The sequence below is a fragment of the Fukomys damarensis genome, unplaced genomic scaffold (assembly GCF_012274545.1).
Source record: "Fukomys damarensis isolate Sample0158 unplaced genomic scaffold, DMR_v1.0_HiC HiC_scaffold_37, whole genome shotgun sequence".
Taxonomy (NCBI): domain Eukaryota; kingdom Metazoa; phylum Chordata; class Mammalia; order Rodentia; family Bathyergidae; genus Fukomys; species Fukomys damarensis.
This window is the reverse complement of record NW_022900949.1, coordinates 40,706,958-40,734,001: the sequence shown is the minus strand read 5'-3', so window position 1 is coordinate 40,734,001 and position 27,044 is coordinate 40,706,958. Positions and strand designations below refer to the sequence as shown.

The following is a 27,044-nucleotide window of genomic DNA, read 5'->3' as shown; positions in this document are numbered from 1 at the left end:
GCACACCTGTAATCCCAGTACTGGGGAGGCTGAGGCAGGCAGATTGCCACAAGTTCAAGGCTAGCCTAGGCTACATAGTGAGATTCAGTCTCAAAAATAAGAGAGGGATGCCTGAATGTATAATTTTTACCAGGGCATATGAAAAACATTGCAAAGATGAAAGCTAGTTACATTATCTCATCCATGAAGATTTTCAGTATAAGTGAACATAAAAATATTCCAGTTTAGAATATGGATCTTGAGACCACACTCTGAGGTGAAATAACTTGGACACACATGTTTAAATACTGCATTGTTTCTCTGATGTGAGAAACCAAAAGTGGAAAGAAATAAGGACTGAAATGTATAATGGATGTTGAGAAAAGGGAAGCAAGTGTTCAAATGGAAGGGGAACAAGGGAGGAGGGAGGGAGAAAGGAAGGAAGGGACAAGAAAAAAAGTGAAAATAGGAGGAAAAAATGGAAACAAATCTTTTGTACATATGGAGGGGAAGGGCTTGGGGGGAATAGGATAAAATTTATTTTTAAAAAGAGTGGAAATTACATCTCTGCCTTTCACTTACTGGTGACTTTGTTTTCACTCTTTAGGGTTTTTTTAAAATTAATTAATTGTCATTGGGCATGCTGGGCCTGTAATCCCACACTTGGGAGGCTGAAGCAGGAGTTCGAGGCCAGCTTGGCCTACATAGTGAGTTCAAAGCCAGTCTGAACTACACAGCAAGACCCCGTCTCAGAAAACCAACAAAAGTTTTAATAAAATAAAATAAATTGTCTTTCAGCTGGAAAAAAAACAAACATCTTGCACAGAGGGAGAAAATGGACTGGATGGGTGCAGGGCTGATGGACAGGCCGGTTGACTGATGTATGGTGTCACACCATAATCCTGTAATCCCAGCGCTATGGGAGGCTGAGGTAAGGAGGATCCAAGTTCAATTCAACATAGTGGGAAATTTAGCAATTTAGCGAGACTCTGTCGCAAAATAAAAAATAAAAAACAAAAAAGGGTTCCGCTGCAAACAAAAATCCCAGGGGGCCAGCCCCGTGATTAACCTCCTCTCCGCCAGGGGGCGACCGGCCATCCAGTCTTTCGTGTTGCGCCTGAGCCTACGGAGCCCCGCATCCACTCTACGCAGGCGCAGCGCAGCGCAGCTTTGAGCTGACGGAAGCTAGAAGATGGCGGCGTCCGCAGTTTGCCGGGCGGCCGGAGTTGGAGCCCAAGTACTGCTTCGCACGGGCCGCTCGGTAAGGTGGCGCCGAGGATGCTGGGCTGCGGGTCTCTGGGGTTCGGGATACGGAAGGGATCGGACTGTTAGCGGTGGCGGGATGAGGTGGCGGGGTCGCGGAGTCCGGCTGTGGGAAGGTCACGGCTGAGGGCAAGATGTGTGCTCCGCTGCCAGCTGGGTGACGTTGGGGACCCGGTTCGGTTTAGGTCTAGGGGCGATTCGAAGCCCCATCCTCACGATGCCGCCCCTTCCCGTAGCCTGCCCTGCTGAGGGCACCTGCTTTGCGGGGCGCCGCGACCTTCGCACAGGCTCTGCAGGCCGCGCCGGAGACGCAGGTCAGCGTGCTGGACAACGGGCTGCGCGTCGCCTCGGAGCACTCGGCCCAGCCCACCTGCACCGTGAGTGGGGCCCCGGGGGCGCAGGCTTAGCTTCGTCTCCCTCGGGCGGGTGTGATCTTGAGTTGAGTCCTCTGCCCACTGAGTTCGCTGGATGTCCCCTTTACGACCGCAGTCCTGTCTTAACTGCACGGGGCACAGTTCTAGATAGAGCCCGCCTTCATTCATCACCTGCTGCCTGCCAAGTGCCTTTCCCCGCTTTCCGTTCAGCCTGTGTGAGAGACGTGATCGTGTTTCTGTCTTAAAATGTGTGTGTGTGGGGGGGGAGAAAATGGCATTCAGAGTTTGTTTTTTTTTTTTTTTTGGTGTCGGGGTTCGAACTCGGGTCCTTGCGCTTTCAAGGCAGACCACTGAACCGCTGAGCTAAATCCCCGGCCCCAGAGATTTTTTTTTTTTTTAAGGTAACTTAGAGCGGTCCAAATCTGTCATCTTCATAGCTAAATGGTCTTCAAGAAATGAATTAAACAAGTCAGATGCAGTGGAGGACACCTGTAATCCCAGCATTCTGGGAGCCTGAGACAAGAGGATACCAAGCTCAAGCCCAGCCTGGACAATTTAACCACTTAGCTACACCATATCTCAAAAACTTGGGGTTGAGGGTGAGGATGTAGCTCGGTGCAGAGTACCAAGAAAAAAGCATTCAAGAGATTGAGGATGTAGCTCAGTGGTAGAGCACTTGATTAACATTCCCTGGGTTTGATTCCCAGCCCTGGAACAAAGAGAGAGAGAGAGAAATGCATGTGAAGATTATAGGAAATGAGTGATTTTCCAAAAAATAGAAATCATCAAAGTTGACTCAAGAATAGAAATCTTGACAAGGTCAATGAATATGTGAGAATATTCCCAAGAAATAATCTTCCCACCAACACACATACAGCAGTTCCATGGTCAGATATTTTTATTGGAAATTTTGTTTTGTTTTGAGACAGGATCTCAGTATGTAGCTCAGGTTGGTCTTGAACTCACTGTGTAGCCCAGACTGGCCTTACACTCACAACTCCTGCCTCTGTCTCTCCATTGCTGGGATTACAAGTGTGAGCCACCGAACCTGGCTATTCACAAATTCTTTCAATTTTCCAAGAACAATTAATGATCTATGATGTAAATTGTTACTGGATGCAAAAGAAGGTTGTGAACAACTTCCTTGTTAATGTAAGCTGGGTGTGGTGGCATACACCTGTAGTCTTCAGCACTGAAAAGCCAGAGGCAGTAGGGTCACCTGAAAATAAACCAAAAGAAGACACCTCTATAAACTGACCAAAAGCCTGCTAAGACAAGCTTAGTGGATCATGTGATATTTTGTGGAATCCGAGAAGCTAGAGATTATAAGGTGAACCACTGTGTTCCCATGCCAGAGAAAGAATGCTGCCAGTTATAATCAAATGATACTGTGGATTATAAAATGGATTGTTTCCTAAGATGTTAAATTTGAAATACACATTCATCTAATAAGATATTTATTTATTTATTTATTTATTTTTAGGCAGGGTCTCACTGTGGTTCAGACTGGTCTTGAACTCACTATGTAGACCAGGCTGGCTTCACACTCCTACCTCAGCCTCCCAAGAGCTGGGATTGCAGGCGTAATCAACATGCGCTATGTACATCAGCATCTCTTAGGAAAGTAGATGTGAAAAATTGAAATCAGTTGTGAACAAATTTAAACTAAAAGATGAGACCATTGTGACCACTTGGGTAAGTGGTCTTTTTCATAGCACACCAGGAGATTCAGGTGCCAAGGAGACACTTGGTAGTGTTCAGTGCTCATGTCTGATTAAAAGCTTTTTCATGGCTATTCGTGCAGCTCAATGATAGGACACTTGTATGAAATGGGCATGGCTCTGGATTTGGTCCCCAGCACTGCTGAATGAAATAATAATGAAGTCCCAGCTTCTTAGGAGATTGAGACTGGAGGGATGCTTGAGCCCAGGAGTTTGAGACAGGCCTGAACAGCATGGTAAAACTCCCATCTCAACAACAAAAAAGTTACTGGAAGGTTACTTCCTTAATATTATGAAACATACAGTGCTTAAACTAATAATCTTCCTTAAAGGATAAAATCCTAATTCCTAAAAGATGAGAGCAGCGGTCGGATCTTCTTTTTATGATGAAGAAAATAAATTGTTTGCAACTGATAGGTTTTGTTTCCAGAAAAAATAGAAAAAATGAAAAGAGTCTAAATTTAAGATTTTCATTGTAGTCAGGTAAGGTAGTGCACACCTGTAATTCCAATTACTTGAGAGACAACCTAAAGAGACCCTGTCTGAAAATAAAATTTTTAAAAGGACTGAGGATGTAATTCAAGTCATAGAATACTTGCCTAGTATGTGTGAGGTCCTGGGTACAATCCTTAGCAACACACACACATGAAAATCGTGATGGCAGTGGGACCAAGTAAGCAGGCACAGCAGTGCCTCTGGTGGCCTTGATGACTGAAGAAATAGGGCAGAAAGGAGAGGGGGGTTCAGGATGACTGTCCTCTAGTTGGCCCCATGCCATGACTTTGCTGGGCTTCCCAGCATAGGGGTCTTAGCCCCTGGGTGGGGCTCATGCTGAGTTCCTTGGGTGGGTTGTGATACAGGCTAGCATGATTTATTTGTTTCTTTTGTTGGTGGCTTCTGGTCCAGGTGGGAGTGTGGATTGATGCTGGTAGCCGTTATGAGACTGAGAAGAACAATGGGGCAGGCTACTTCATGGAGCATTTGGCTTTCAAGGTGAGGCTCATGAAGTCTGTGTCTCCCATGGGTTTAGGGCTCCCTGTTTTGAGAAGGAAGGTCAGAAAAATGAGCCTCCTGGTTATGAACTTCAGTTGAGGAGTGACCTCTGGCTGACCTTTCCAGAAGGAGCTGTGTGGGCTTAGCCTCTTCTGGGTGAGCACTTACCTGATAAACCTCTACATGAAGTCCCCAAAGCCAAGAAAACCCAAGGGGCCACAGGAGCCCCACTTGTCACTAGGGAAGCTGGACCCCTGTCGTGTGGATGCCTCCTGTGGGCTCATAGAACTTAACATATACACGCACTTGCATTGTGACTAGCAGCATGGAAGTGCAATTTTCTTGTGAAATGCCCTGCTTGGGTGGGATATCTGTACACCCTTAATTGCAGAGGCCCATGTGCTTTATTTTATTTTATTTTTTGGTACTGGGAATTCAGGACCTTGTACTTGCCAGGCAGGCACGGTGCCACATGGTGCCACTGAGCTAAATCCCTGGCCTTGGCCCATGTGTTTTATAAATGTACAAACAAAATGGACAGGAAGGTATGGGATAGGCAGACTTGTGAAACCAGAATAGGCAACTTAGGCAGCTTCGTTATTGCAGATGCAAGTGCAGGGTGTGCGTGTGTGTGTGTGTACAAGTAGATGCCATGAGCTGGTACACAGGATAGCACCACTGCCCCTGCACACACATAGAATTGGGGTGAGTCCTACAGAGGTGACTGCAAACAGATAAGGAATGTGATTCTGGCAGAGCTGGGAAATAAGTCACATCACTTGAACACAGGGTACGGGCCCTTAGTGTTCAGGGAGTGTGGACTCTGGGCCCTGTATCCTCACAGTTGTTGCTGAGGGATGTACTTGCGGGCCACTGGGAATAGGGATTCAGCTTGTAAGGATAAGGACAAGACTCATGGGCTTCTGTGTGGCTACTGATTGGCCGTCTTGATGCCTGGTTCTAGGGAACAAGGAATCGGCCTGGCAATAGCCTTGAGAAGGAGGTAGAGAACATGGGGGCACATCTTAATGCCTACAGCACTCGGGAACACACAGCCTACTATATCAAGGCACTGTCCAAAGACCTGCCAAAAGGTAATACCTGGAGGACAGGGTGGGAACAGAATTGGACTTTAGGGGAGTAGGGAGAGACTCCCAGGAGCCCCAGGCCAGCTGCAGAATCAGACTATTAATGGGTTGTGGTGTTGCAGCAGAAAATGCTAGGGGTGATGTGCTGTTGTTGGTCCCTACTGGGCACCTAAACATATTTTCCTATTTCTAGTTGTGGAACTTCTGGCTGACATTGTGCAGAACTGCAGCCTGGAAGACTCACAGATTGAAAAGGAACGAGATGTGATCCTGCAGGAGATGCAGGAAAATGATGCCTCTATGCGGGATGTGGTCTTTGACTACCTGCATGCCACGGCATTCCAGGGTACACCTCTTGCCCAGACTGTGGAGGGGCCCAGTCAGAATGTCAGGTGAGACTGGCTGAGCTGGTGGTGGCGCATGGGCACTCTGATGAGACCTCTTCTAGGGCACATGTTTAGTTGGCTGGCTGCTTGTGCTGTTTTTCTAATGTGCACAGTTGGACACAGACACTATATTGCCATATGTCCCCATGAGCCTTCCTTTTTTTATTTATTTTTTTAGTGGCCATGTGGTCTTCACTTGGATCTTGGGCTTTGTTTTAGGGTATGTTTCCACCCATGTCTTGATGGTCTGAGCAAGGGTATCCCTTCTGTGTGGTGTGCCCCCCCCCAGGATTAAACTCATCCATGTGGCTTCTTGTTGCCTGGGTGATTGAGCTGTGAATGTACTGGCACCTCTCTTTAAGAAGAGAGTCCCACTGTGGCTCCTGCCCTCCTCAGAGAGAAGCCAGATGAGGTCAGGCCTCTGGGTCCTGGAAGGTGTGCATGGCAGAGATGGGAAAGAGGATCGAGAGTTCCAGAGTTACTCTTGAGAAAATCCATGCTACTTCCCAGCTCCTTTTATTATATTTTATGTTATGGTATTTTATTTATTTTTTTGAGAAAGGGTCTCATTATGTAGCCCAGGCTGTCCTCAGATTTGCAGCAGTCCTCCTGCCTCAGCTTCCCAAGTACTGGGATTACAGGCATGCACCACCATATCCAGCTTTCAGCTCCATTCTATGTGAACCAGCTTGCTGTGGATTGGAAAAGGATCTGACCCATTGGCCACATGTCTTGCAGGAAGCTGTCTCGTGCAGACTTGACGGAATACCTCAGCAGGCATTACAAAGCCCCACGCATGGTGCTGGCAGCAGCTGGGGGTGAGTAAGGGACTTACTGAAGCCCTGGGCAAGTGGGCTCCAGCTTGGGTTATCTGAGCTCAGCTTTAACCATAGGAGGCCTTCCACTCCAGGGGATCCTGCTCTGATTGTCCTTTAGGGGAGTGACCTCTCTCCTCTGCCTCTAGATGGGGTTGGCTACTGCCCTCTTGTCACCATTGGGATTGGCCACATGGGCACTGCCTCTTGGGCTGCTGACCCCACCCCTCCCCACCCAGCAGGGCTCAGGACTCTCTTAGTACCTCCTATCTACTTGATCCTAGGATGTAGTCTGGTGGGGCGCATAACCCTTGGGCTTGTTCCTTGTGGCCATGCCATTGGGAGAACCAGGCATTGGCTGTGTGATGATGGACGCATGTTGGAAGGAAGGTGCACAGTGACAGGAGCTTTTGCGGGGGAACTCAGAGCTGGGGTAGGGGTTGAAGCATGTCATTTGTACCTGAACAGATTGCAGGGGATGGTAGGGATTAGTTCCATGGGGAGTGGGGGCCCTGGCAGCGGGGAAGGTCACTGTCAAGGCCAGAGGCCTGCTTAAGGCTTACTGCCAGGTGGGGGCAGAATAGAGGCAGGCCAACTCGTGAGGGACTGTGACGAGTACCTGGTGGGAAGAGAAGTAGTACACTCAGGATGGTTTTCTAGGTTGAAAAAACCTGATAAGGGAGTAGGCTCAAAGATGCTTCCTTCCTGCTTATGGACTTGGGAGCTACATGGTAAAAAATGAAAAACAAATAACAGCAAAACAAAAAACTGATAGAACATGATGGGATTTTAGTGCCAGGGAACCTGGGGACCAAAAGTAGTGCAAGTTACTGATACCTCAGACTTTGTTACCTCCTAGCAGGGTTGGGGCAGGATGTTCACTGCCACAACACTTGCTGTTCCAGACAGTGGGCTGCATAGGCCTCTTGTGGAGTAAGGGAAGGAGGTCCTGAGGGCAGGAGTTTGCCATGTTATTGTAAATGTTCCTACCTCTCGGACCCCAGAGCTCATGGTAGTCCTGCAGTAACACCTCTTTTTTCTTTCACCTGCTGCCCCTGCAAGGCCAGTACCGAGGTCTGCTTGTGGTAGGGTTTGAGGGCAGGGCAGCAACCAAGAGGCCTTGTGCCCAGAGAGCACCAGTATAGTCCTTGATGCAGGTGAAAGCTGCTTCTAGGCTGAGAATCAGCATTTGGTGTTGCTTTTTTACTGTGCCTGATGCTAAGGGAGCTATTTGACCCTGAGGTGCCTGTCCTGCTATGAGGTGTGGTCTCCATGAATGACCTTCCCTCATCCTGTCCCAATGTCATGTCTCTCTTCTGTTGTCTCCTGCTGAGGCTGAGGTAGATAGAACATGGGGCTCTGGTGCCTGTCCACGATCCCTGCCCCTGCCTTGTGCCATGGTCCTGGCTGACCAGTAACACTACTGTTTCTGCAGGGGTGGAGCACAGGCAGCTGCTAGACCTTGCCCAGAAGCACTTCAGCAGCGTCTCTGCAACATACCCAGAAGACACCGTGCCTGCTCTAACTCCATGCCGCTTCACTGGGAGTGAGGTGTGCTGCTGGTGGGTGGGGCTGGAACTGTCAGCTGAGGACCCTCACATGCACGGTTATTCTTGTGGTTCCAGAGATTGGGGAGGGATCCTGTGGTTTCTGCCTCCCAAACACCAAGCACATGTGCTAACAACCATGTGTGTATGCATGCTCTGTCCACATCAACCACCCTGTGTTTACCCAGATAGTCTGGCTGTCCCCAACCTTGACATGCATCGTTACAGATCCGACACCGTGATGATGCCCTGCCTTTGGCCCATGTGGCCATTGCAGTAGAAGGACCTGGCTGGTCCAACCCAGACAATGTAGCTCTCCAGGTGGCCAATGCCATCATTGGCCACTATGACTGCACTTACGGTGGTGGTGTGGTAAGTGCCAGGGGTTGGCGTGGGACTTGCCTTCAGGAGAGAGAATGTAGGTGGACTATGTGCTCCTAAGCTTTGGAAGCAAGATGCTGATTGTCCTTGGCCTGGCAGCACCTGTCCAGCCCCCTGGCTTCAGTAGCAGCGGCCAAGAAGGTGTGCCAGAGTTTTCAGACCTTCAACATCTGCTATACAGAGACGGGGTTGCTGGGGGCACACTTTGTCTGTGACCCCATGAGCATTGATGACATGATATTCTTCCTGCAAGGCCAGTGGTGAGTACAAGCCTGGTACTACTGAGTGGGCTGGGGGCCTTACAACAGGGTAGTGGGAAGCTAAAATACAACACACTGTCTCTTAGAATGAACACCACTGCACCTTCCATACCCTGCTTTAGGATGCGCCTGTGCACCAGTGCCACGGAGAGTGAAGTGACTCGGGGCAAAAACATCCTCAGAAATGCCCTGGTATCTCATCTGGATGGTGAGTCCTGCAGCCTTGTAATGTGTCCTGGCAGTGACACCCAGACAGCCCCAGTGTGGTCACCATTCCTAGCCAAGGTTGGAAAGGCACACATTGAAGGTCAAGCCATAGCCCCCTGGGGATTCAGAACTTCAGGTGTGGGTGGGCTGGCCCAGGTCAGCAGCCCATTGCTACAGTAACAGGCTGTCGGGGTGAGGGTTATGGTCTGGGGTCAGAGCAAGGTCCTGCAGGTCCTGGTCAACCAGGGGTTGTGTCTGTGGGTCCAGGATTGGATTGTGCAGACCTCTAAGCCTTCCGCCACTTTTGAAGGCACCACTCCTGTGTGTGAGGACATTGGACGAAGCCTCCTGACCTATGGCCGCCGCATCCCCCTGGCCGAGTGGGAGAGCCGGATTGCGGTAATTCAGTTCCCAGAAGAGATTCTGGGGCATTGGCATGGCAGAGGCCTGCCGCTGCGGGGAGGGGGGCTGGGGTCTGACAAACAGAGACTGCTCCTGTAGCCATCTGTTGTCCTAGGCAGCTGTCATTTGCAGGAGTAGTGGAGTCAGGGCAAGATGGCAGTATCCCTTATGTGGGCATAGAGAGGCTGTGGAGATCCCCACTGCCTTCCCTCGTTTAAACTGGGGGGATAGCATCATAGAACAGCTCTGTAGAACATGTGTATGATCTTGGTCACTACAGAAGGTTAGCTGGCCAAGGTGGTGCCAGGGTCTGTGAGTCATGTGCCTTCTGCTTCTCCCTGAAGGAGGTGGATGCCCGTGTCGTGCGTGACGTCTGCTCCAAATACTTCTATGACCAGTGTCCCGCAGTGGCTGGATTTGGTGAGTGCCTAGGTCTGTTCTTTGTCTTTTTCCTTAGCCATTGTTTTGGCCTTCCCTTCCGTCTCTGCTCCCCAACCCCCAGCCTACACTGAGAGAAGCAAGTTGAGGGCCCCATGAGGCTCCTCCAGTAGCCTGGCTGCCAGGGAGTTCTTGCTCACAAAACCTGCCCCAGCAGCTCCCTGACTCCCTCCCTGCCAAGGTGCCTCCATCAATATCCCCACTCTCCAGGTAACGGGTACCCTGGGCATGGGGTGGGACTCCCAAGGGCCAGAGCATGACGAGACAGGCTCTGCACCCCCGAGGGAATGTTCTCTTTCCTCCTTTTACTCAAAGCCTGTCTTGTGCTGCTCTGGGCAGCAGCTCTGAGCTGGGTGCGGCACAGGGCCAGGTGTCCCTGCACAGGCCAGGCACCGCACCCTGACGCCTCACCCTGTATCCCCACAGGCCCCATCGAGCAGCTCACAGACTACAACCGGATCCGTAGCGGCATGTTCTGGCTGCGATTTTAGGCAGAAAGCCTTTTCAGGCAAGAGGGTGGGGCGGGGCTCCTGGCCCCTGACACAGACATACCACTCCGGCTCTTCCAACTACAGCAGAGTACCACCAATAAAGTATCCTGTTGAGAAGTGTGTTCTCCTTTGAGCATTGGCATGAAGTCTGTTGGGCAGGAGATGGGGAATAAGCCTTTCCCTCCATTTTTACATCCACTGCAACCTTCTGCTTTCCCTCAGGCTGATGTGTCCTCAGCCAGGGGCAAGAGTGGGGGCTGTGGCATAGAGGCCTTTGATGCTTTGCAGGGAACTGAGCCCAGATGTTTCCACTCAGCCACGGGATGTTCCTTAGCCATCCTGTCTCAAGAGTCGGGTGTGGGTGGCCATGGGAACTGCAGCCCCCCCTTGAATCCTGGCAAGGGTCCATCCCGGAAGCAGGACTCAAATGGAAAGCCCTCACAGTCACCCTAGTGTGGTGGTCTCCTCTGATGCACCACCAGAGGGGCCAGGGGCTATCCCTGAGGAAGCCTCTTTCCTGTGTTTACTCTAGATCCTGGGAGACATTAGCCTGAGGCACTCTTCTTTGGTTTCTGTTGCCTGGACAGGCAGGACAAGAATCCTTCGCCTCTTTTTGCCACTGACTCAGGTTCTAAGAATAGCCCTGAGCTCAGTGGAACCTGAGCCCCCTCCCTCTACTAGGTCTGTCCCAGGCAAGTCCTGAGCTGTTGGACCCATGATCCCCTCCCGTTATCATCTTAAGGCAATGAAAACCTCAGCTGCCTTGTCCTACTTCCCCTTTGGGCCCTAGTCCTCAAGGTGAGTTGTCAAGTAGGCCCTTCTTTCTGCACTGCCTCATTCCCTTACACAGGTTCCTGGGCTGTCCAAGGGAGAAATGGAAGGAAGAGCCCAATCCTTTGAGGAAGTTGCTGGCTGGCAATCATGAGTAGGGCCTGGGGACAAGATCATTGAGAAAGGGGTTTTCAGAAACCCCAGCATCCTAGGCTAAAAGCCCAGACAAGCCTGGAGTTACTCTTGAGGTGCCTTTCCCTCACCTACTTCCTGCCACAGGTTGTCAGTTAGGAGACATTTGTCCCATCACCAGAAGCCCAGGACTGAGCACTCTGGATCATTTCCTGCCATGTGACCAGCTATAGAAAAGCTGTTGGATAGTGTGGGATCCTGGCAGGGTAGCCCTGGCTGCTTGCAGAGATGAGGCGTCCAGGCATGGGGAACAAGTGCCTGGCATGTCGTTCTCAGTTCCAAGTCCTGGAGAATAGGGCTGGATTTCTCTTCTAGGCCAGTGCCTGACTCCAAGGGCATAGGTGTGCTGGATGCACAAGAGAATTGGAGCTCCTGAGTGGTCTGTTCTCGCCTGGGAACTAGGGCATTTACTCTTTGCCCTGGAGTCATGTTGGGGAGGTCCACCAGAGTTACTGTGAAGGAAAGGGGCTTGCTCAGGCTGAGGTTTATTGGCACTGGGGCTCTGGGGCCGGATTTCTGTGGTAGTCCTGGTGAGTCGGCCTGTGGTCCAGCCTTTCCTAATGGGCTACAGAGGTACAAGCAGGATAGCATCCCGGCAGACCCTGGAGGAGTGGTTGGAGGGCATGGCTGCCCAGCTTTAGCTGTGGTTCTGATGAGGAATTTGAAGGTGCACAGGACCCTGGGATGTGAGGGCTGAGGGAGTCACCTGGCAGAGCTGGTGACTGATACAGGGAAGGGAATGTCCAGAGAAGCATAAGAGGGAGAAGGTCTGTCTTCGGAGCTCCTCTGCCCTGATGGGAGGAGCTGCGGGTAGTCATGGTCCCAGGGCTATGCAACCTTTGGACATGCATTCATCCCTAACCTTGCTTTACCTTCCCAACTATTAGCATCCTTTGACCCCCTCACAGTAGCCCCTCCTTTCTGAGGGCTCCTTGGTTCTGCTGAGCTTTGCCCAAACACCCACCCATAGCTGGACCTTGTCTCAGGCTGGCCTACCCTGCATGTATGTCCATACTATATGTGCTATTTGCACACATGCTGCTTTCCCCCAACCTTGCTGTGTAGGAGGAGAGGAGGTGATGGCTCTAAGGGTGGAGACTGCTTCTGATGGCCTCCACTGCCTCAGTCTTCAGTACATTTTCCAGGGATGGAGATCTTGGGACACAGCTGAAGAGATCTTGCCCTTGGTAAAAGGTTCTAGACCCCATGAGGTCACAGCCCTGTGTCCTAGCAGTTAGTAGGTTGGGGAAGTCAAGGAGAAAGGGTAGCTCTAGGCAGCCCTCCTGGGTAATAGGAAAGTTGGCAGTATTGGGTTTCCTCACTGCCCCCAGGTCTGGCCACACCAGCGTGTCCAGGCCCGGAGGAGTCCAGAGAGACAAATATAACTGAAGTTCTGTCCGCATCCCATCTCCCCCGCTCAGCCCCTGGGTCCCAGGGGAGGGAAGCTGTAAGGCAAATGGGTAAGGGCCTAGTAGCAGTGAGTGCAGAGTTGCTTCCTTGCTGCCCAGAAATACCCAGGACTGGCAGGAAAACAAAGGGGCAGGACCCAAATGGGGGCCTGCTTTTCTAGAGTTGCGTCTCTGCCATGGCATCTCCCACCTAATAAAGAGATATGCATATACAGAAACTCCCTCAAGACAGTGGCCCTGGACTGGGGGCTAGGATGGAAACCTGGCCACTCAGAGGAGAGGGGCAGGAAGTCTGGCTGATGAGGGGAGTAGAGTGAGGCAGTTACAAAGGGGGGAGCTACAGGTACCTGAGGCAGTAAGAGGAGATAGGGCCAAGGGTGACCTCTGGGCCTGACGGTGGTGGGATAGAAGGGGTTTACAAGAAGAGGTGACTTGTAGGAGGGGACTCCAAGCAAAATGAGGATATGTAGGTAGGGATCCTGGCCTGGGGAGGGGGCATAGGCAGGAGGAGGTGGATTGCTGAGAGATGAGTTATCACTGTGGGTGGTCTTAACCTCCACATCAGGACAGCCCCCCCCAAACACAGCTGGTTGGCATCTGCCTGGGACTGGTTTGAGGCATGGTGGGGGGAGGGGAGCGGGGCATTGGGATGGACACATATGCATAAGCATGACAGGTTCTTTCCTCCTCCTGGCTGCTCCCTCCTCAGAGAGGGGTGCATTACTTAGATCCAGTCCGTTAGAGCCTTGGTGTCCCTAAAATAGGTCCAGAACCCCTGATTTGCTGGGGGCTACTCTGCTGTCAAGGAAGTTGGGGTGGGGCCCTCCTAGGAGGCCCACCAGACAGGGATGGCTGATTCACAAGGGTGGCGTGAGTCGGGACTCATGGCCTCCAGGCTTGTCTGGGCACCCCCACTAGGTGGGGGTGACTCATTCTCCAGCTGCAGCCTCCCCCTACCTTGGCACAGCTAGCTACCCCTTTGGTCTGAGGGAACCTGTCCACACTTCAGCCTTCAGCAGTCATTTCTCCGGTTAAGCTGTGACCCGACATGGGTTGGTTGGGAAGCTCTCTCTCCGCATCTCCTTTTCAGAGCCTCGGGGTTTCCAGACGCCCCAAGAGGGGCTTCAGATAGTCTGGGGAAGGAGTGGGGGCGGCAACCTCTGGGGAGGTGGGTGAGGGCGGGCGCTTGGGTCCCCGCCTGCGGCCCCGCCCCCTCCCCGGGGATGGGGACTTTTTCTGGAGCAGTGCTGGGCGGGACTGCAGCGGCGGCGGCGAGGGCAGCAGGAGCCGACTGAGGGGCGCGCAGGCAAGGCCAAGACTTGGGGTGGGGGAGTGCTGGGCTCCAACCTGCCAAAGCCACGGGGGCAGAGGCGGGGATCCTGGCTGAACGTTTCTGTCACTCAGGATGAGGTCGTGGCTCCTGGTGGCCGCACTCTGCGCTGGGATCCTGGTGGGGGTGCCCCGACTGCGGGCCCAACCTGGGGAGAGAGGTGCGCTCAGCGTCCTGTCACCCATTCTCCCGTATGGCCCTCATCTCTGCACCCAGAGCTCCATGACCCCCCCAACTCTCCTCAGATTCCCCGAATTCCCCACAATCTGGGGCTGGGTTCCCCGTGTGGCCTTATGGGCCCCCAGATGCATGCTGAGTCCCTGCCTTATGCTGCCCTCAGCTGGTCCCCAGAGACTGATTTCAGTCCCAGATCCACACCGGAGCACAACCCTGCCTCCCTGCATGCCCTGACTCTTGCAGGAGAGTAGCCTTGGGCCCCATGGGGTTCCCTCCAAATACTCCCAGGCCCAGGCCGTGCTGCCCGGCTTGCTCTCCACCCCATGCCCAGCCCCAGGGGTCCACGGTGCGGGAGGAGGGCGTGTGGACTTCCAGAAAAGATCGTGATCTCTCTCCTTGGGCTCCAGTGACCTGCACGCGCCTTTACGCCGCTGACATTGTGTTTCTACTGGATGGCTCCTCCTCCATTGGCCGTAACAACTTCCGAGAAGTGCAGGGATTCCTGGAGGGGCTGGTGCTGCCTTTCTCCGGAGCAGCCAGTACCCAGGGAGTGCGCTTTGCCACGGTGCAGTACAGTGATGACCCACGGTGAGTGTAGCCTTTTGGATGTGGGGACCTGTAGAGTTCACCACGAAGGGCAAAGTTGAGATACTCCTGGGTGAGTCCTTACAGAAACAGGATTTAAGGAGTCCAGAGAGTCCCTCCCCAGAACCCTCCCTGGAGGCAGGGGTAGGGAATTACTCCAGAGGGCACTTATGCCCCTAGAGTGCACTGCCCAACACAGGGAGGTTCTGGTTTTGACCTGGAGGAATATGGGAGGCCCAGGGGGCACCCAAGAGCCCTAGATGCCCGGTGCCAGTTGGGCTGTCTCCTTTTAGCTCCCTGACCCCTTCTGTGTCTCCATTTATTAGGAGCACTCCCTGGCTGGCCAAGATTCACCTTCCTACAGCTTCTACCAGCAATTATTTCACTAGACATCCTGTCCCCCTAGGCTGTGAACCCCAAGGGCTCCCTACAGGCTAGGCCCAGCCACTGTGGTGCACAAATGTGCCTCTGGGAATCTGTGAACTTGGGGGCTTCAAGCAGTGAGGGCAGGAAACACAACTGAGGGTTCCCTCAAAAGGCCTCATCCAGGTGCCTTCTTGGGGCCAGGGTTGAACAGGTCCTTATCCTTTTCCTGGTACCACCCTTGCCCCATCAGGACGGAGTTTGGCCTGGATGCACTTGGCTCTGGGGGTGATGTAATCCGTGCCATCCGAGAGCTCACCTACAAGAAGGGCAATACTCGCACAGGGGCCGCACTCCTCCACGTGTCCAACCATGTCTTCCTGCCTCAGCTGTCCCGACCCGGCATCCCCAAGGTGATCCTACTCCTATCCTGCTCCCAAGGTGACCCCAAAGTAAGCGTCTGAGGCAGCCCTGACTTGGCCCCTGCCCCTGGCTCAGGTCTGCATCCTGATCACTGACGGGAAGTCCCAAGACCTGGTGGACACAGCTGCCCAGAGGCTGAAGGAGCAGGGTGTCAAGCTGTTTGCTGTGGGTGAGTCCTGGTGAGAGTTGCCTGGGCGGGGCCATTCAAAGGACTCCTGAGCTGGAGAGTCCTAATTGGGTGTGGCCTCAGGAATCAAGAACGCTGACTTTGAGGAGTTGAATCGAGTTGCTTCACAGCCAAGTAGTGATTTCTCCTTCTTCATCAATGACTTTGGCATCTTGAGGACACTACTGCCCCTCATTTCCCGGAGAGTATGCACAACTGCTGGGGGCGTGCCTGTAACCCTGCCTTGTGAGTTCCTGCCCTACCCTGTGCCTGCCAGCCCCAGGCTGGGAGTGCTGGGTCTGTCTCCTGTGCTTCTCACCCTCCTCCCTCCTACCTGATCACTTGACTCCTCATTTGCAGCCCATGAGTTGTCCGGCCCCCGGGACCTGGTGCTGTCTGAGCCAGGCAGTCAGTCCTTGAGAGTACAATGGACAGCAGCAAGTGGCCCTGTGACTGGCTACAGGGTCCACTACACCCCTCTGACAGGGCTGGGACAGCCACTGCCAAGTGAGCGGCAGGAGGTAAAGCTGCCAGGAGTGAGAGGTAGGTGGCTGGTTCCGGGCTGGACAAGATGAGGTAGCCTGTGATCTTGGGCAGGTGAACGTCCCAGCTGGTGAGACCAGCTTGTGGCTGCGAGGTCTCCGGCCGCTGACTGAGTACCAGGTGACCGTGGTTGCTCTCTACGCCAACAGCATCGGGGAGGCCGTGAGTGGGACTGCTCGGACCAGTGAGTACCTTTGCCCACCTCTGACCCCTCCACCTACCCACCTGGCCCCATGCCCCTTGCCCATTCCAGACTCTGCTACTAATCCCTGTGGGCCCTTCCCCCAGCTGCCCTGGCAGGGCCAGAGTTGACCATCCAGAACACCACAGCTCACAGCATCCTCGTGGCCTGGCAGAGTGTGCTGGGTGCCACTGGCTACCGTGTGACATGGCATGCCCTCAGGGGTAGGTGGAAGGTGTGGGTTGACGGGCATCCCCACACTGTCAACAAGGCTGTAGGGTCCCGGATCTGCAAGGTCCCTAGAACCCTCTGTGCCTCCTGCAGGGGGTGCCACACAGCAGCAGGAGCTGGACCCTGGGCAGGGGTCAGTGTTGCTACGTGAGCTGGAGCCTGGCACAGACTACGAGGTGACTGTGAGCGCCATGTTTGGCCATACCGTAGGGCCTGCCACTTCCCTCACCACCCGCACTGGTGAGAAGACTGGAACTTTCTTCAGACTGGGTGGGCTGGCGAGGGAGGGTGGAGAGGCCACTCACGTCCCTTGTTCCGTGGCAGACACCTCTATTGAGCAGACCTTGCGCCCTGTCATTCTGAGCCCCACAGCCATCCTCCTTTCCTGGAACTTGTTGCCTGAGGCCCGTGGCTACCGGCTGGAGTGGCGCCGTGAGAGTGAGAGTGGTCAGTAAGTAGGTGGGCTGGGGTGAGGGCCTGGGTGTGGCTTCACCTGGCCTGATGCCGTCACTTTCCAGGCCTAGAGCCACCGCAGAAGGTGGAGCTGCCCAAGGATGTGACCCACTACCGGCTGGATGGGCTGCAGCCAGGCACTGAGTACCGCCTCACACTCTACACTCTGCTGGAGGGCCGCGAGGTGGCCACGCCTGCCACAGTGGTTCCCACTGGTGAGGGATCTGGGGGCTGGACTGAGCACTGGGAAAGTAAGGTGGTTCCAGGCTGCCTCTCATGCTGTGCCATCCAGCAGGGCCAGAGCAGCCCCCGGGCCCTGTGAGGGACCTGCAAGCAACTGAACTGCCCGGGCATCGGGTGAGAGTGTCCTGGAGCCCAGTCCCCGGTGCCACTGAGTACCGCATCACTGTGCGCAACACCCTGGGTGAGAGAGAGGTGGCCAGAGAACTCCCCACACACTGAAGTTCCAGCCCATGGTGTCCAAGTGCCCCTTCTCCCTATCTCTTTCCAGTGGGTCCCTACAGCCTCCTCCTCCCTGTGCCCTTATCCATATCCACCTCCCAAGCTGACACTGAACCCACAACTGCCCCTCTGGCTCTGCCTCTCCCTCTCCCCTCCCAGCTGCTTGCTTTACTTAGCTCTGTCTTCACGCTTTGCCTTGCCTTTATCTCTGTCCATGACTTCTTCTTCTTTTTAAGACAGGGTCTTGCTATGTAGCTCAGGCTGGGCTTTCACTCACTATGCAGCCCAAGTTGACCTCCCACTCGAAGTGATCCTCCTGCCTCAGCCTCCCAAGTTCTGGGAATACAGGTGTGCGCCACCACATCTGGCTCTGTCCATGGCTCTTGCCTTCCCTTCTCAACAGTCACCGCCCTTCTGTTACCCCAGCCGTGACCATTGTTGACACTATCTTCTCATCGTGTGTCATTCCACGCTGACCTCTCTTATCATGTATCAGTATCTGTCCGTGCCTTGTCGACTTGAATTACTGTCCACTGCTCCTGTCATCCTGCATGTTCCTGTTCACTGATCTTTGTCATCCAGGGTCCCCATTCAGAGCTGGCTCCTTTTACCCTGTATCCTCATCTCTCATTCACCTTTTTCATCTTCATCCCATCTGTCTGGCCGCCATCACCCCGCAAGCATCCCCAGGTCACCTCTTAACCTGTATCTCTGTCCACCACTGGCTGCCGTCATGCCACATCCCTGTCTCTTCTGACCTTGCCTGCCAATGCCACTTTCTGTCTTAGGGGTTGAGCGGACCCTGGTGCTTCCTGGGAGCCAGACGGCCTTCGACTTGGATGACGTCCGAGCAGGACTTAGCTATACTGTGCGGGTGTCTGCTCGCATGGGCCCTCGGGAGGGTGGCTCCAGCATCCTCACTGTCCGCCGAGGTGAGCGCTGCAGTAGGCTTGTGAGGACAGCTGCTTGACTCACTCCTGCCCTGGTCTTGATCCTTGGCTCTCATCTATCTTTAACCATTAGAACCAGAAGCTCCCCTTGCTGTCCCAGTACTTCGGATCATGCTGTCAGATGCAACCAGAATAAGGGTGACCTGGAGCCCCGTTCCTGGAGCCAGTGGATTTCGGATTAGCTGGAGCACAGGCAGTGGTCAGTGTAGGGTGTGTGGGAGGATTGCTGAGGTGAATTGTGCAATGAAAATGGGGGAACTGAGGGGACAGGCAGGAGCCATGCCATCATTTCCGTCTGACCCTAGGTCCTGAGTCTAGCCAGACATTGCCTCCAGACTCTACTGCCACAGACATCCTGGGGCTGCAGCCTGGAACCTCCTACCAGGTGGCTGTGTCAGCACTTCGAGGGAGAGAAGAAGGCCCCCGTGGAGTCATCGCTGCTCACACTGGTCAGTGCGTGACCCTCTCTCTTGTTCTCTCAGACTCCATGTCCCTCCTTCAGGCCCTTCTCCCTTCACATCCCCACCACCTCCCCCTCAGGGTTGCTGCTTCCCTCTTCAGCCTCCTGTGCCTCCCCTTTAGCCTTCCCTTCTTCACGCTTCCTTGCCTTTCCTCTAAGATCAGATTTCCTCGACTCATCCCTCAGACCCCCTTTTTTCTGAACCAGATCTCCTCTTTGACTCGTACTTTCTCTTTGCCAGACCCTCACTACCTCCTCCTGCCTTCGTTAGACCACCCCCTTCCCTGTCAGACCTGTTACCTCAGATTCCTGTCGCTGGCCACACAGATTCCCACTATCCCTTCTGTCAGAACCCCCACTTCTTCCTGTCTCTCAGAACAGACACCCATAGGCTTCCCCAGTCAGATGACCCTGCCACCTTTCCTTCGGACCCTGCTCTGATCCCCTGTTAGACTCCTCATGGCCTCGTGGCCTCTCTCCTCAGACCCTCTGGGCCCTGTGAGAACAGTCCACGTGACACAGGCTGGGAGCTCTTCTGTCACCATTGCTTGGACCAGGGTTCCTGGCGCCACAGGATACAGAGTTTCCTGGCACTCGGAACATGGTGAGACCAGGGGTCTAGGAGGGTCCTGGGGGACAGGTCTGGTTGGAATGGGGGCTGGAGTTTCTTGGGGTCTGGGTAGGACATTGTGGGGCAGAGTCTGGCTAGACTTGGAGCTGTATCCATCCCTGCTCCCAGTTCCGGAGAAATCCCAGTTGGTTGCTGGGGAGGCCACAATGGCTGACCTAGAAAGGCTGGAGCCAGACACTGAATATACGGTACACGTGAGGGCCCATGCATCTGGTGTGGAGGGAACCCCTGCCTCTGTGGTTGTGAGGACTGGTGAGTGGACCCTGGCCAGCTGCTAGCCACAGCTCCTTGGCTGACCCCTGCCTGTCCCGCTGTGTATTCCTGACTGCTCCAGCTGCCCAGGTCTTTACTGCTCAGTGAGCGCCATGCCCTGTTGAACCATCCTGTTGGCTGAGTTTCCACCCAGGCGACCTCATGGATGCTCCACATTGCCCGCTCTGAAACACTGACCTCCCTCTTGCAAGCTGTCTGCACGAACCACACCTAACCTTCAGAAGTTCCCTGCACTAACCATGCCTGCATTGCCACCCTCTTCTCTCTGCCAGATACCCAGTTGCCCCCGGTCCCTCATCTCCCCTCTGTCCTTAGCCCCTGAGCCTGTGGGCAGTGTGTCAAAGCTGCAGATCCTCAATGCTTCCAGTGATGTTCTGCGGGTGACCTGGGTCGGGGTCCCTGGAGCTACAGCCTACAGACTGGCTTGGGGCCGGAGCGAAGGTCTGACTCCCTGACTGTACCCTTGCCCTTCCTGGCTGGGGGCTACAGCCATCCCACCCCTGAAAGCTGGTACTTTTGATTGCCTGGCCAGGTGGCCCCACCAGACAGCAGATACTCCCAGGAAATACTGACTCCGCAGAGATACGGGGTCTGGAAGGTGGAATCAGCTACTCAGTGGGAGTGACTGCTCTAGTTGGGGACCGAGAGGGCCCACCTGTCTCCATTGTCGTCACTACGCGTAGGCAGTGTGGGGCTTGGGTGGGTAGGGAGGGATTGGGCAGGATTTTGAGGGTGAGCCTGTGGGGCAGGGTCTGGGAAGAGAAAGAAGGACATCTGGGATGGGCAGAAGGCTGGCTGGGGAGATGCATGTGTGGGGTCATGTGAGGCCCAGATTCCCATGCTCTCTCCAGCACCCGAGGCTCCCAGCACCCTGGAGACTCTTCGTGTGGTGCAGCGTGGGGAGCATTCACTGAGGCTGCACTGGGAGCCGGTGTCTGGGGCACATGGTTTCCGGCTGCGCTGGCGATCTGAAAGTGAGCAGTGCCCAGTGGGAGGTTCAGGGTGGTGGGGCGGTGTAGGAGGTGGGCATGGTCACATCCTTGTCCTGGGAACTCAGTCAGTAGGTGAGAGCAGTTGGTTGTAAGATCACTGAGGCCATGGAGAATGAATGGGAAGGGCCAGTGAAGTGGGCAGTGCTTAGTCACCTAGAATGAGGGAGATGAGTCAGGAAGGGACCCAGATGGCAGTCAGCGAGGGCAGTGGGGATCAGTGAGGTATGCAACCCATCAGGACCTCAGCAGTGTCCTCCCACCTGCTTCTGGCCCTCACCCTCATCTTGCCCTAGGTGGTCAGGAACAGTCCCAGGTCCTGGGGCCTGAGTCCAGCAGCTACCACCTGGATGGACTGGAGCCGGGCACACGGTACCACATGTGGCTGAGTGCCTTGGGGCCAGCTGGGGAAGGGCCTCCCAAGGAGGTCACTGCATACACTGGTGAGTGCGGTTGTCCCACCTGCCTCAATATACTCCTCTCGCACTGATGACCCACCCTGATTTCCTGCACCCCAGACTCCTGTGATTCCTGACGCCCCATTCCGTGACTCTGAGGTGATCCCAGCGTGATCTCTGACGATGAACCTGCCCTAGTATCTCAACTCTCCCTCCTCTGGCTTCTCAGGACATGGCCTCTGACCCCTGATCTTGGATTCCTCCTGCAGAGTCTCCCCGTGTCCCAAGCACTGAACTACGCGTGGTAGATACCTCAGTCGACTCAGTTACTCTGGCCTGGACGCCAGTGTCTGGGGCATCCAACTACATCCTGTCCTGGCGGCCACTCAGAGGCACTAGCCAGGGTGAGGAGGAGCCAGGGTTGGGATGGGCTGGCACCTGGGACTCCATGAAGAGCCTCTTATTTAACCAAATCCTGTTCTCCACAGATGTGCCTGGGACCCCACAGACGCTTCCAGGGATCTTGAGCTCCCAGAGGGTGACAGGGCTGCAGCCTGGGGTCTCCTATGTCTTCTCCCTGACACCTGTCCAGGGGGGTGTACGGGGTCCTGATGTCTCTATCACACAGAACCCAGGTATGGAGGGTGCAGTGGGAGAAGCCTCGGCATTGGATAGATGGGCTGACCAAGAGGAACTTGGCTACTTTCTGCAGTGTGTCCTCATGGCTTGGCGGATGTGGTCTTCCTGCTGCATACCACTCAAGATAATGCTCACCGTGCGGAGGCTATGAGGCGGGTCCTGGAGCGCCTGGTGTCTGCACTTGGGCCTCTTGGGCCTCAGGCCACCCAGGTATGGGGCAGGTAAAGGGGCAGCCAGACCCTACCTCCCCTTCCCCTTCCTGCCCCAAGTCCTACATCAGCCCCCGTCTCTACCCCACCATAGCTCAGGCACTCTCCCAGCTCTCCTCCAAGCTGTAGATCATCTTGCTTCTCCTACCATCTTTGCTTACCCCTGTTAAACAGTCCCGGTTTAGTCACGCCTGCCCCCATTTCTCTGTTTCTCCAGCCCCTATGCACCCTGGTCCCTGCTGTCATGCCCCCAGTGCTCTGTGTCTCCCCACCCCAGGTTGGCCTGCTGTCATATAGTCACCGGCCCTCCCAACTCTTCCCACTGAATAGTTCCCATGACCTTGGCGTCATCTTGCAGAAGATCCGTGGCATCTCCTATGTGGACCCAAGTGGGAACAATCTGGGTGAGAACTGCAGTGGGTGTGGACTTGGGGGGCTTCCCCATGAGGGGCTTGGTATCTCAGGGATCTGACATGTCCTTCTTCTCAGGTGCGGCTGTGATTGTAGCTCACAGACAGCTCTTGGCACCGGATGCTCCTGGGCGCCGTCAGCAAGTGCCAGGGGTGATGGTTCTGTTGGTGGATGAGCCCCTGAGAGGTGACATATCCAGCCCTATCCGAGAGGCCCAGGCTGGTGGTGAGGAGTAGGGCCGATGGGGCTGGGGTCTGGGAGTAGGAGTGGACCAAGAGGGGTCGTCATGTAGGCTACTGACCCCTCCTCAGGACTCAAGGTGATAATGATGGGCTTGGCTGGAGCTGATCCGGAACAGCTTCGCCGCTTGGTGCCGGACACAGATCCTCTCCAGAATTTCTTTGCTGTTGACGATGGCCTGAGTCTGGACCATGCAGTCAGTGACCTGGCAATAGCTCTGTGTCAGACAGCCATGGCCACTCAGGTTTGGAAGCAGCCTCTGGGGGGCTAAGTAGGGTGGAAAAGAGGGAACCTGGGGTTCCTAATTACACTGCTGGCCTCAAAGAGACCTTGTGTCCACAGCCCCGGCTGGGACCCTGCTCAGTGCATTGTCCAAAGGTGAGTGTCTGGAGCAAAGGGTGCACGGGCAAGACCATCCTGGCTAGCCTCTCCACCCTCACTGGACCTGTCTTTCCTCAGGGCCAGAAGGGGGAGCCTGGAGTGACGGTGAGTGATCCTGTTGGGGAGCAGCGTGGGCTGGGATCCACAGGGCAAGGCGGTTGTTGACAGTGTGACACTCACAGATCTCCTTCCTAGGGCCTGGAAGGACAAGCTGGGCCCCCTGGTGCCCCTGGCCTCCCGGTGAGTGCCTCCCTGTGCCCAGCCCTGCCCTGACTGGCTTATTGCTTCCTTACCTGCTCTGCTCTCTCAGGGCAGGACTGGTGCTCCTGGCCCTCAGGGCCCCCCTGGAAGTACTGTTGCAAAGGGTGAGAGGGTAAGTGAAAAGACCCTTGTGCTTTGCCTAGTGTGATCCACGTGATGATCTCACAGGATTTAGGAAGAAGGAGGGAGCAGAGCCAGAGCCACAGGGTATTCCTGGAAGCCTGGCTAGAAATTCTAAGCCATCCCAGAGACCGGGGGTGGGGGGGTGGGGGGTCTGAAGTGGAGATGCCACAGGGGCTAGGAGATCCCTTAGAGAGCCTGGGTGGCAGCTCTAGGTCCCGGAGGCAGGAGGGCCTCTGTCTCAGCACTGCCATGTGCCTGGAATCGAGATCCATTCAACTTCTCTGACACTGCTCTACCTGACAATACTTGGGCATGTAAGGGGAGCTCCTGGTTGATGGGGTGGGCTATACCAGACAACCAGATCACTGGGGTAGGGTTCCTTTCTTGCTCTGACCTCTTTGCTTCCTTAGGGCTTCCCTGGAGTGGATGGACCTCCGGGCCTCCCTGGCCACCCCGGAACTCCTGGGACCCCTGGTCTGAAGGTGAGCAAGGCTTATCTTGTGAGTCATGGCACAACAATTGCTTGTGTGGGTGGGATGCTTCTGACTCTGTCCTCCATTTACAGGGCTCCCCAGGATTGCCCGGCCCTCGTGGGGAACCGGTAGGTACCTTCCCTTCTTCACCATCCTACTATTGTTATTTCCTACAGTACGGGGAGCCTGGGGCAGGAGGGTGTGGGACTGTGGGACTGTGGGAGCCTACTCTGAGACTCACCTGAGCCTCAGAGTGCCTCCCTCTGCTCTGCTTTGTTCCCAGGGAGAGCGAGGGCCTCGAGGCCCAAAGGGGGAGCCGGTAGGTAAAAGGGAAACAGGGGCCAGACCCTGGGCAGGGCCTAAGTTGTGGTGAGAACTGCTGGTGTGCTTTGGGCTCTCCCACCCTGAAACCTGTGATGGCGCCCTCTGCCCCTGCAGGGGGAGCCTGGGCATGTCACTGGAGATTGGCAACCAGGGCTTCCTGGGAGAAAAGGGGACCCTGGACCTTCAGTAAGTGCCTGGGTATATGGGGCAGGTGATGTCTGCCGGGAGACCAATGGAGGGGTGAGATCAAGGGAATTGCACCTTATACTTTGTCTCCTCCGTCAGGGTCCTCCTGGACCTCGTGGCCCTTTGGGGGAACCAGGACCCCGTGGTCTCCCAGGGCTTCCTGGCACAACTGTAAAGGTACAGCATAATCCCATATGCGTATCAACCTCCATATGACTCGGAGACCTGGTGACCCCATAGGGACCTGCACAACCCCTACTCTGATCTTTAGACCTGCACCCCTTTCCTGCCTCTTCAGTTCCCCTGTGGTTCTTACAATCCAATTTGACCCCATGAGCCTCATCTATCACTCATCTTGGGGGCAGGGGGTATGTACAGAATCATGGGATCTTGCTCTGTCTTCCAGGGTGACAAAGGCAATCGTGGGGAACGTGTAAGTGAGGGACAAAAAATGCAGGGGGTGGCTTGGAGTGATTTCCCTGGCCATGCCCTGACCTGCTGCTCTCTTCCAGGGTCCTCCTGGACCAGTTGTTGGTGGCACTGCTTCTGGGGAGCCTGGGCTGCCGGTGAGGAACTGAGGGAAACTGCTTGGGCAGCGGGTACGGTCAGGGGGCTCTATTACGGTGCTAGGCTTCACAGATCTTAGCTCTCACGTTCCCTCTCTTTCTTCTAGGGTCTTCCTGGAAACCCTGGACTCCAAGGCCCAGTTGGCCCCTCTGGAGAGAAAGGGGAAAAGGTAGGACACTCGTCTGTTGGTGTCCCAGTCTAGAGGGTGTTGGGGCGGGGCAGATATCGCCTGGATCTTCCCACCTTCTCCTTCAGGGTGACTGTGAAGATGGAGCCCCAGGCCTCCCAGGACGACCTGGCCCCCCGGGGGACCTGGTAAGTTAGAGGCCAGGGTTCTGAATGTGGTGGGCATAGTTCCAGCCCCTACCCTCAACCATCAGCCTCACCGTATCTATATGCCACTGAATTCTCAAATTCATCCCTTCCAGGGCCTTCGGGGACCTCCTGGAATCACTGGCTCCAAAGTGAGTGCCAGTTGGGGGATCAGATATGAGGGGTGATATTCTGGGACTTCGATGGTATTAGGGGAGGCTGGAAGATCAGGAGATAAAGGTTCTGCCCAAGTCAGAGGCTGTGGTTTCGGATGAGGGCAGCTGGAGTTTGAGACACCTTGTTTGAGGCTCACTGGTTAAGGCCTCTCTTCTATCCTCTCTCTCCTCAGGGTGATCGGGGACTGACTGGGTCCCCTGGTGAGATTGGAGCAAAAGTAAGTCGGGTTTGGGGGCTCTCAGGGACCAGGAGGATCTGGGCCACACTCCGTTCTAACCTCTTCTGTCCTGTCAGGGTGAACGGGGACTCCCTGGCCCAGTGGGACCCCAGGTAAGCCCGCTGACCTCCACACCAGTGCCAGCCGCCAGTGGGCTGTGTCCATGCCTGGCTCTAACTTTTTGCCTTTGATGCCTGCTGATCCTTCCCCTCTCCATTCTCATATGATCAATCCCCGCTGGTCAGGCTTTGGTCCTCAACCCAGGCACCAGCTTTCATCGTCTCACCCTGCTAAGCCGACGTGGTCTTTGCCCTGCTGCTGAGTCTGACTGGTGCCATTCTAAATCCCAGTCCTTACTGCCGCTGTCCAGCTGCCCCATCCCTCCATTGCTCATAGTCCCCCAGCCACCTGGAGTGGCGCTTGTTCTTCTCTTCCTTAGGGGCCGCCTGGGCTTGCTGGACATCCTGGAGCCAGGGGTCCTGAAGTGAGTCTGTGACTGGCAGGGCCAGAGTGGGGCTTTTGTATCCTCCCCACCTTGCTTCCTAGGCTCACGCTTTCTCCACATGCAGGGGCCACCAGGACCTGCTGGCCGCCGAGGAGAGAAGGTGGGGCATGGGTGGGGGAAGTACTTTTCATAGTAGGGATGTGGCAGGTGGGATGCTGGGAGCTGGGATTCCTACGTGGGTCTCTGACTTGTTCCTGCCCCTGTCCTATTTCCACAGGGAGAGCCTGGACGCCCTGGGGACCCTGTGGTGGTGGTGAGTGAGTGAAAGTTGGGTCCCTGAGCCCAGCAGAACCCTCTAAACCACTGCTCTCAGCGGTGACCCCACAGCACTGGGACTCTGGGCGGCCTCAGAGCTCTGTGACTTTCTTAGGCTATAACCTGCCCTAGACTCCTGGCTGTGATCTTCTGACCCCATGACTGCCACTAGTCACAGGCTTTGTGTTAGCCTATCTCCTGTAACCCTAACCCCAACTCAGTGGAGACTCTAGGACCTCTGAGCAGGGCTGAGCTCTGTGATTTCCTGCTTTATATAACCGCTATCCCAGTCAAGCCTTGGTCCTCTGACCCCAAGATGGGGCCGAGCTGGGTCTGTCCTGTTTGTTTGCAGACACCTGCTGGTGCTGGAGCCAAAGGAGAGAAGGTACGAGTGGTGAGAGGTTGTTATAGGGTGAGGTCAAAGCTTCAGGG

The 27,044-nt window shown here is 54.8% G+C and overlaps 2 protein-coding genes across 5 annotated transcripts in view; both read left to right on the top strand.

The window, feature by feature from the left end:
- The first annotated feature begins 1,129 nt into the window (after window positions 1-1,129).
- On the top strand, window positions 1,130-10,459 carry LOC104856282 (cytochrome b-c1 complex subunit 1, mitochondrial). Its single transcript, XM_010615634.3, has 13 exons — window positions 1,130-1,240; window positions 1,479-1,619; window positions 4,244-4,330; window positions 5,295-5,424; window positions 5,612-5,810; window positions 6,543-6,622; window positions 8,055-8,170; window positions 8,395-8,538; window positions 8,647-8,807; window positions 8,930-9,015; window positions 9,325-9,413; window positions 9,761-9,836; window positions 10,281-10,459. Exons 1-13 carry the CDS (start codon window positions 1,172-1,174, stop codon window positions 10,343-10,345), a joined length of 1,443 nt encoding a protein of 480 aa, XP_010613936.1. The 5' UTR covers window positions 1,130-1,171; the 3' UTR covers window positions 10,346-10,459.
- Window positions 10,460-13,385: 2,926 nt separating this feature from the next.
- The window catches only part of Col7a1 (collagen type VII alpha 1 chain), a 32,005-nt gene continuing 18,346 nt past the window's right edge, over window positions 13,386-27,044 (top strand). The window contains exons 1-48 of one of the 4 annotated variants that reach the window (XM_019206248.2): window positions 13,386-14,023; window positions 14,122-14,207; window positions 14,632-14,812; window positions 15,426-15,585; window positions 15,671-15,764; window positions 15,846-16,007; window positions 16,122-16,282; window positions 16,359-16,488; window positions 16,593-16,709; window positions 16,810-16,956; window positions 17,041-17,163; window positions 17,235-17,384; window positions 17,462-17,593; window positions 18,420-18,563; window positions 18,655-18,780; window positions 18,887-19,030; window positions 19,526-19,645; window positions 19,781-19,924; window positions 20,261-20,386; window positions 20,478-20,624; window positions 20,797-20,919; window positions 21,231-21,377; window positions 21,602-21,736; window positions 21,821-21,967; window positions 22,045-22,181; window positions 22,458-22,584; window positions 22,670-22,816; window positions 22,903-23,075; window positions 23,174-23,209; window positions 23,291-23,317; window positions 23,408-23,452; window positions 23,523-23,585; window positions 24,007-24,078; window positions 24,162-24,197; window positions 24,353-24,388; window positions 24,508-24,579; window positions 24,679-24,756; window positions 24,986-25,012; window positions 25,092-25,145; window positions 25,253-25,315; window positions 25,402-25,461; window positions 25,575-25,610; window positions 25,808-25,852; window positions 25,930-25,965; window positions 26,292-26,336; window positions 26,422-26,457; window positions 26,575-26,610; window positions 26,965-26,997. In XM_019206248.2, coding sequence (XP_019061793.1) covers window positions 14,123-14,207; window positions 14,632-14,812; window positions 15,426-15,585; window positions 15,671-15,764; window positions 15,846-16,007; window positions 16,122-16,282; window positions 16,359-16,488; window positions 16,593-16,709; window positions 16,810-16,956; window positions 17,041-17,163; window positions 17,235-17,384; window positions 17,462-17,593; window positions 18,420-18,563; window positions 18,655-18,780; window positions 18,887-19,030; window positions 19,526-19,645; window positions 19,781-19,924; window positions 20,261-20,386; window positions 20,478-20,624; window positions 20,797-20,919; window positions 21,231-21,377; window positions 21,602-21,736; window positions 21,821-21,967; window positions 22,045-22,181; window positions 22,458-22,584; window positions 22,670-22,816; window positions 22,903-23,075; window positions 23,174-23,209; window positions 23,291-23,317; window positions 23,408-23,452; window positions 23,523-23,585; window positions 24,007-24,078; window positions 24,162-24,197; window positions 24,353-24,388; window positions 24,508-24,579; window positions 24,679-24,756; window positions 24,986-25,012; window positions 25,092-25,145; window positions 25,253-25,315; window positions 25,402-25,461; window positions 25,575-25,610; window positions 25,808-25,852; window positions 25,930-25,965; window positions 26,292-26,336; window positions 26,422-26,457; window positions 26,575-26,610; window positions 26,965-26,997 — 4,665 coding nt within the window. In that variant the 5' untranslated portion in view covers window positions 13,386-14,023; window position 14,122. The remainder of the gene's footprint in view (window positions 14,024-14,121; window positions 14,208-14,631; window positions 14,813-15,425; window positions 15,586-15,670; window positions 15,765-15,845; window positions 16,008-16,121; window positions 16,283-16,358; window positions 16,489-16,592; window positions 16,710-16,809; window positions 16,957-17,040; window positions 17,164-17,234; window positions 17,385-17,461; window positions 17,594-18,419; window positions 18,564-18,654; window positions 18,781-18,886; window positions 19,031-19,525; window positions 19,646-19,780; window positions 19,925-20,260; window positions 20,387-20,477; window positions 20,625-20,796; window positions 20,920-21,230; window positions 21,378-21,601; window positions 21,737-21,820; window positions 21,968-22,044; window positions 22,182-22,457; window positions 22,585-22,669; window positions 22,817-22,902; window positions 23,076-23,173; window positions 23,210-23,290; window positions 23,318-23,407; window positions 23,453-23,522; window positions 23,586-24,006; window positions 24,079-24,161; window positions 24,198-24,352; window positions 24,389-24,507; window positions 24,580-24,678; window positions 24,757-24,985; window positions 25,013-25,091; window positions 25,146-25,252; window positions 25,316-25,401; window positions 25,462-25,574; window positions 25,611-25,807; window positions 25,853-25,929; window positions 25,966-26,291; window positions 26,337-26,421; window positions 26,458-26,574; window positions 26,611-26,964; window positions 26,998-27,044) is intronic. The other 3 variants (XM_019206249.2, XM_010615636.2, XM_019206247.2) reach the window with 3 other exon arrangements.

What these genes read in the sequence shown, in the direction of transcription:
- LOC104856282 (XM_010615634.3), top strand. Translation starts at nt 1,172, where the DNA reads ATGGCGGCGTCCGCAGTTTGCCGGGCGGCCGGAGTTGGAGCCCAAGTA. An exon ending in GCACTTACGGTGGTGGTGTG is followed by an intron (nt 8,539 to 8,646) that starts GTAAGTGCCAGG and finishes TTGGCCTGGCAG; the next exon opens with CACCTGTCCAGCCCCCTGGC. An exon ending in AGTGGGAGAGCCGGATTGCG is followed by an intron (nt 9,414 to 9,760) that starts GTAATTCAGTTC and finishes TTCTCCCTGAAG; the next exon opens with GAGGTGGATGCCCGTGTCGT.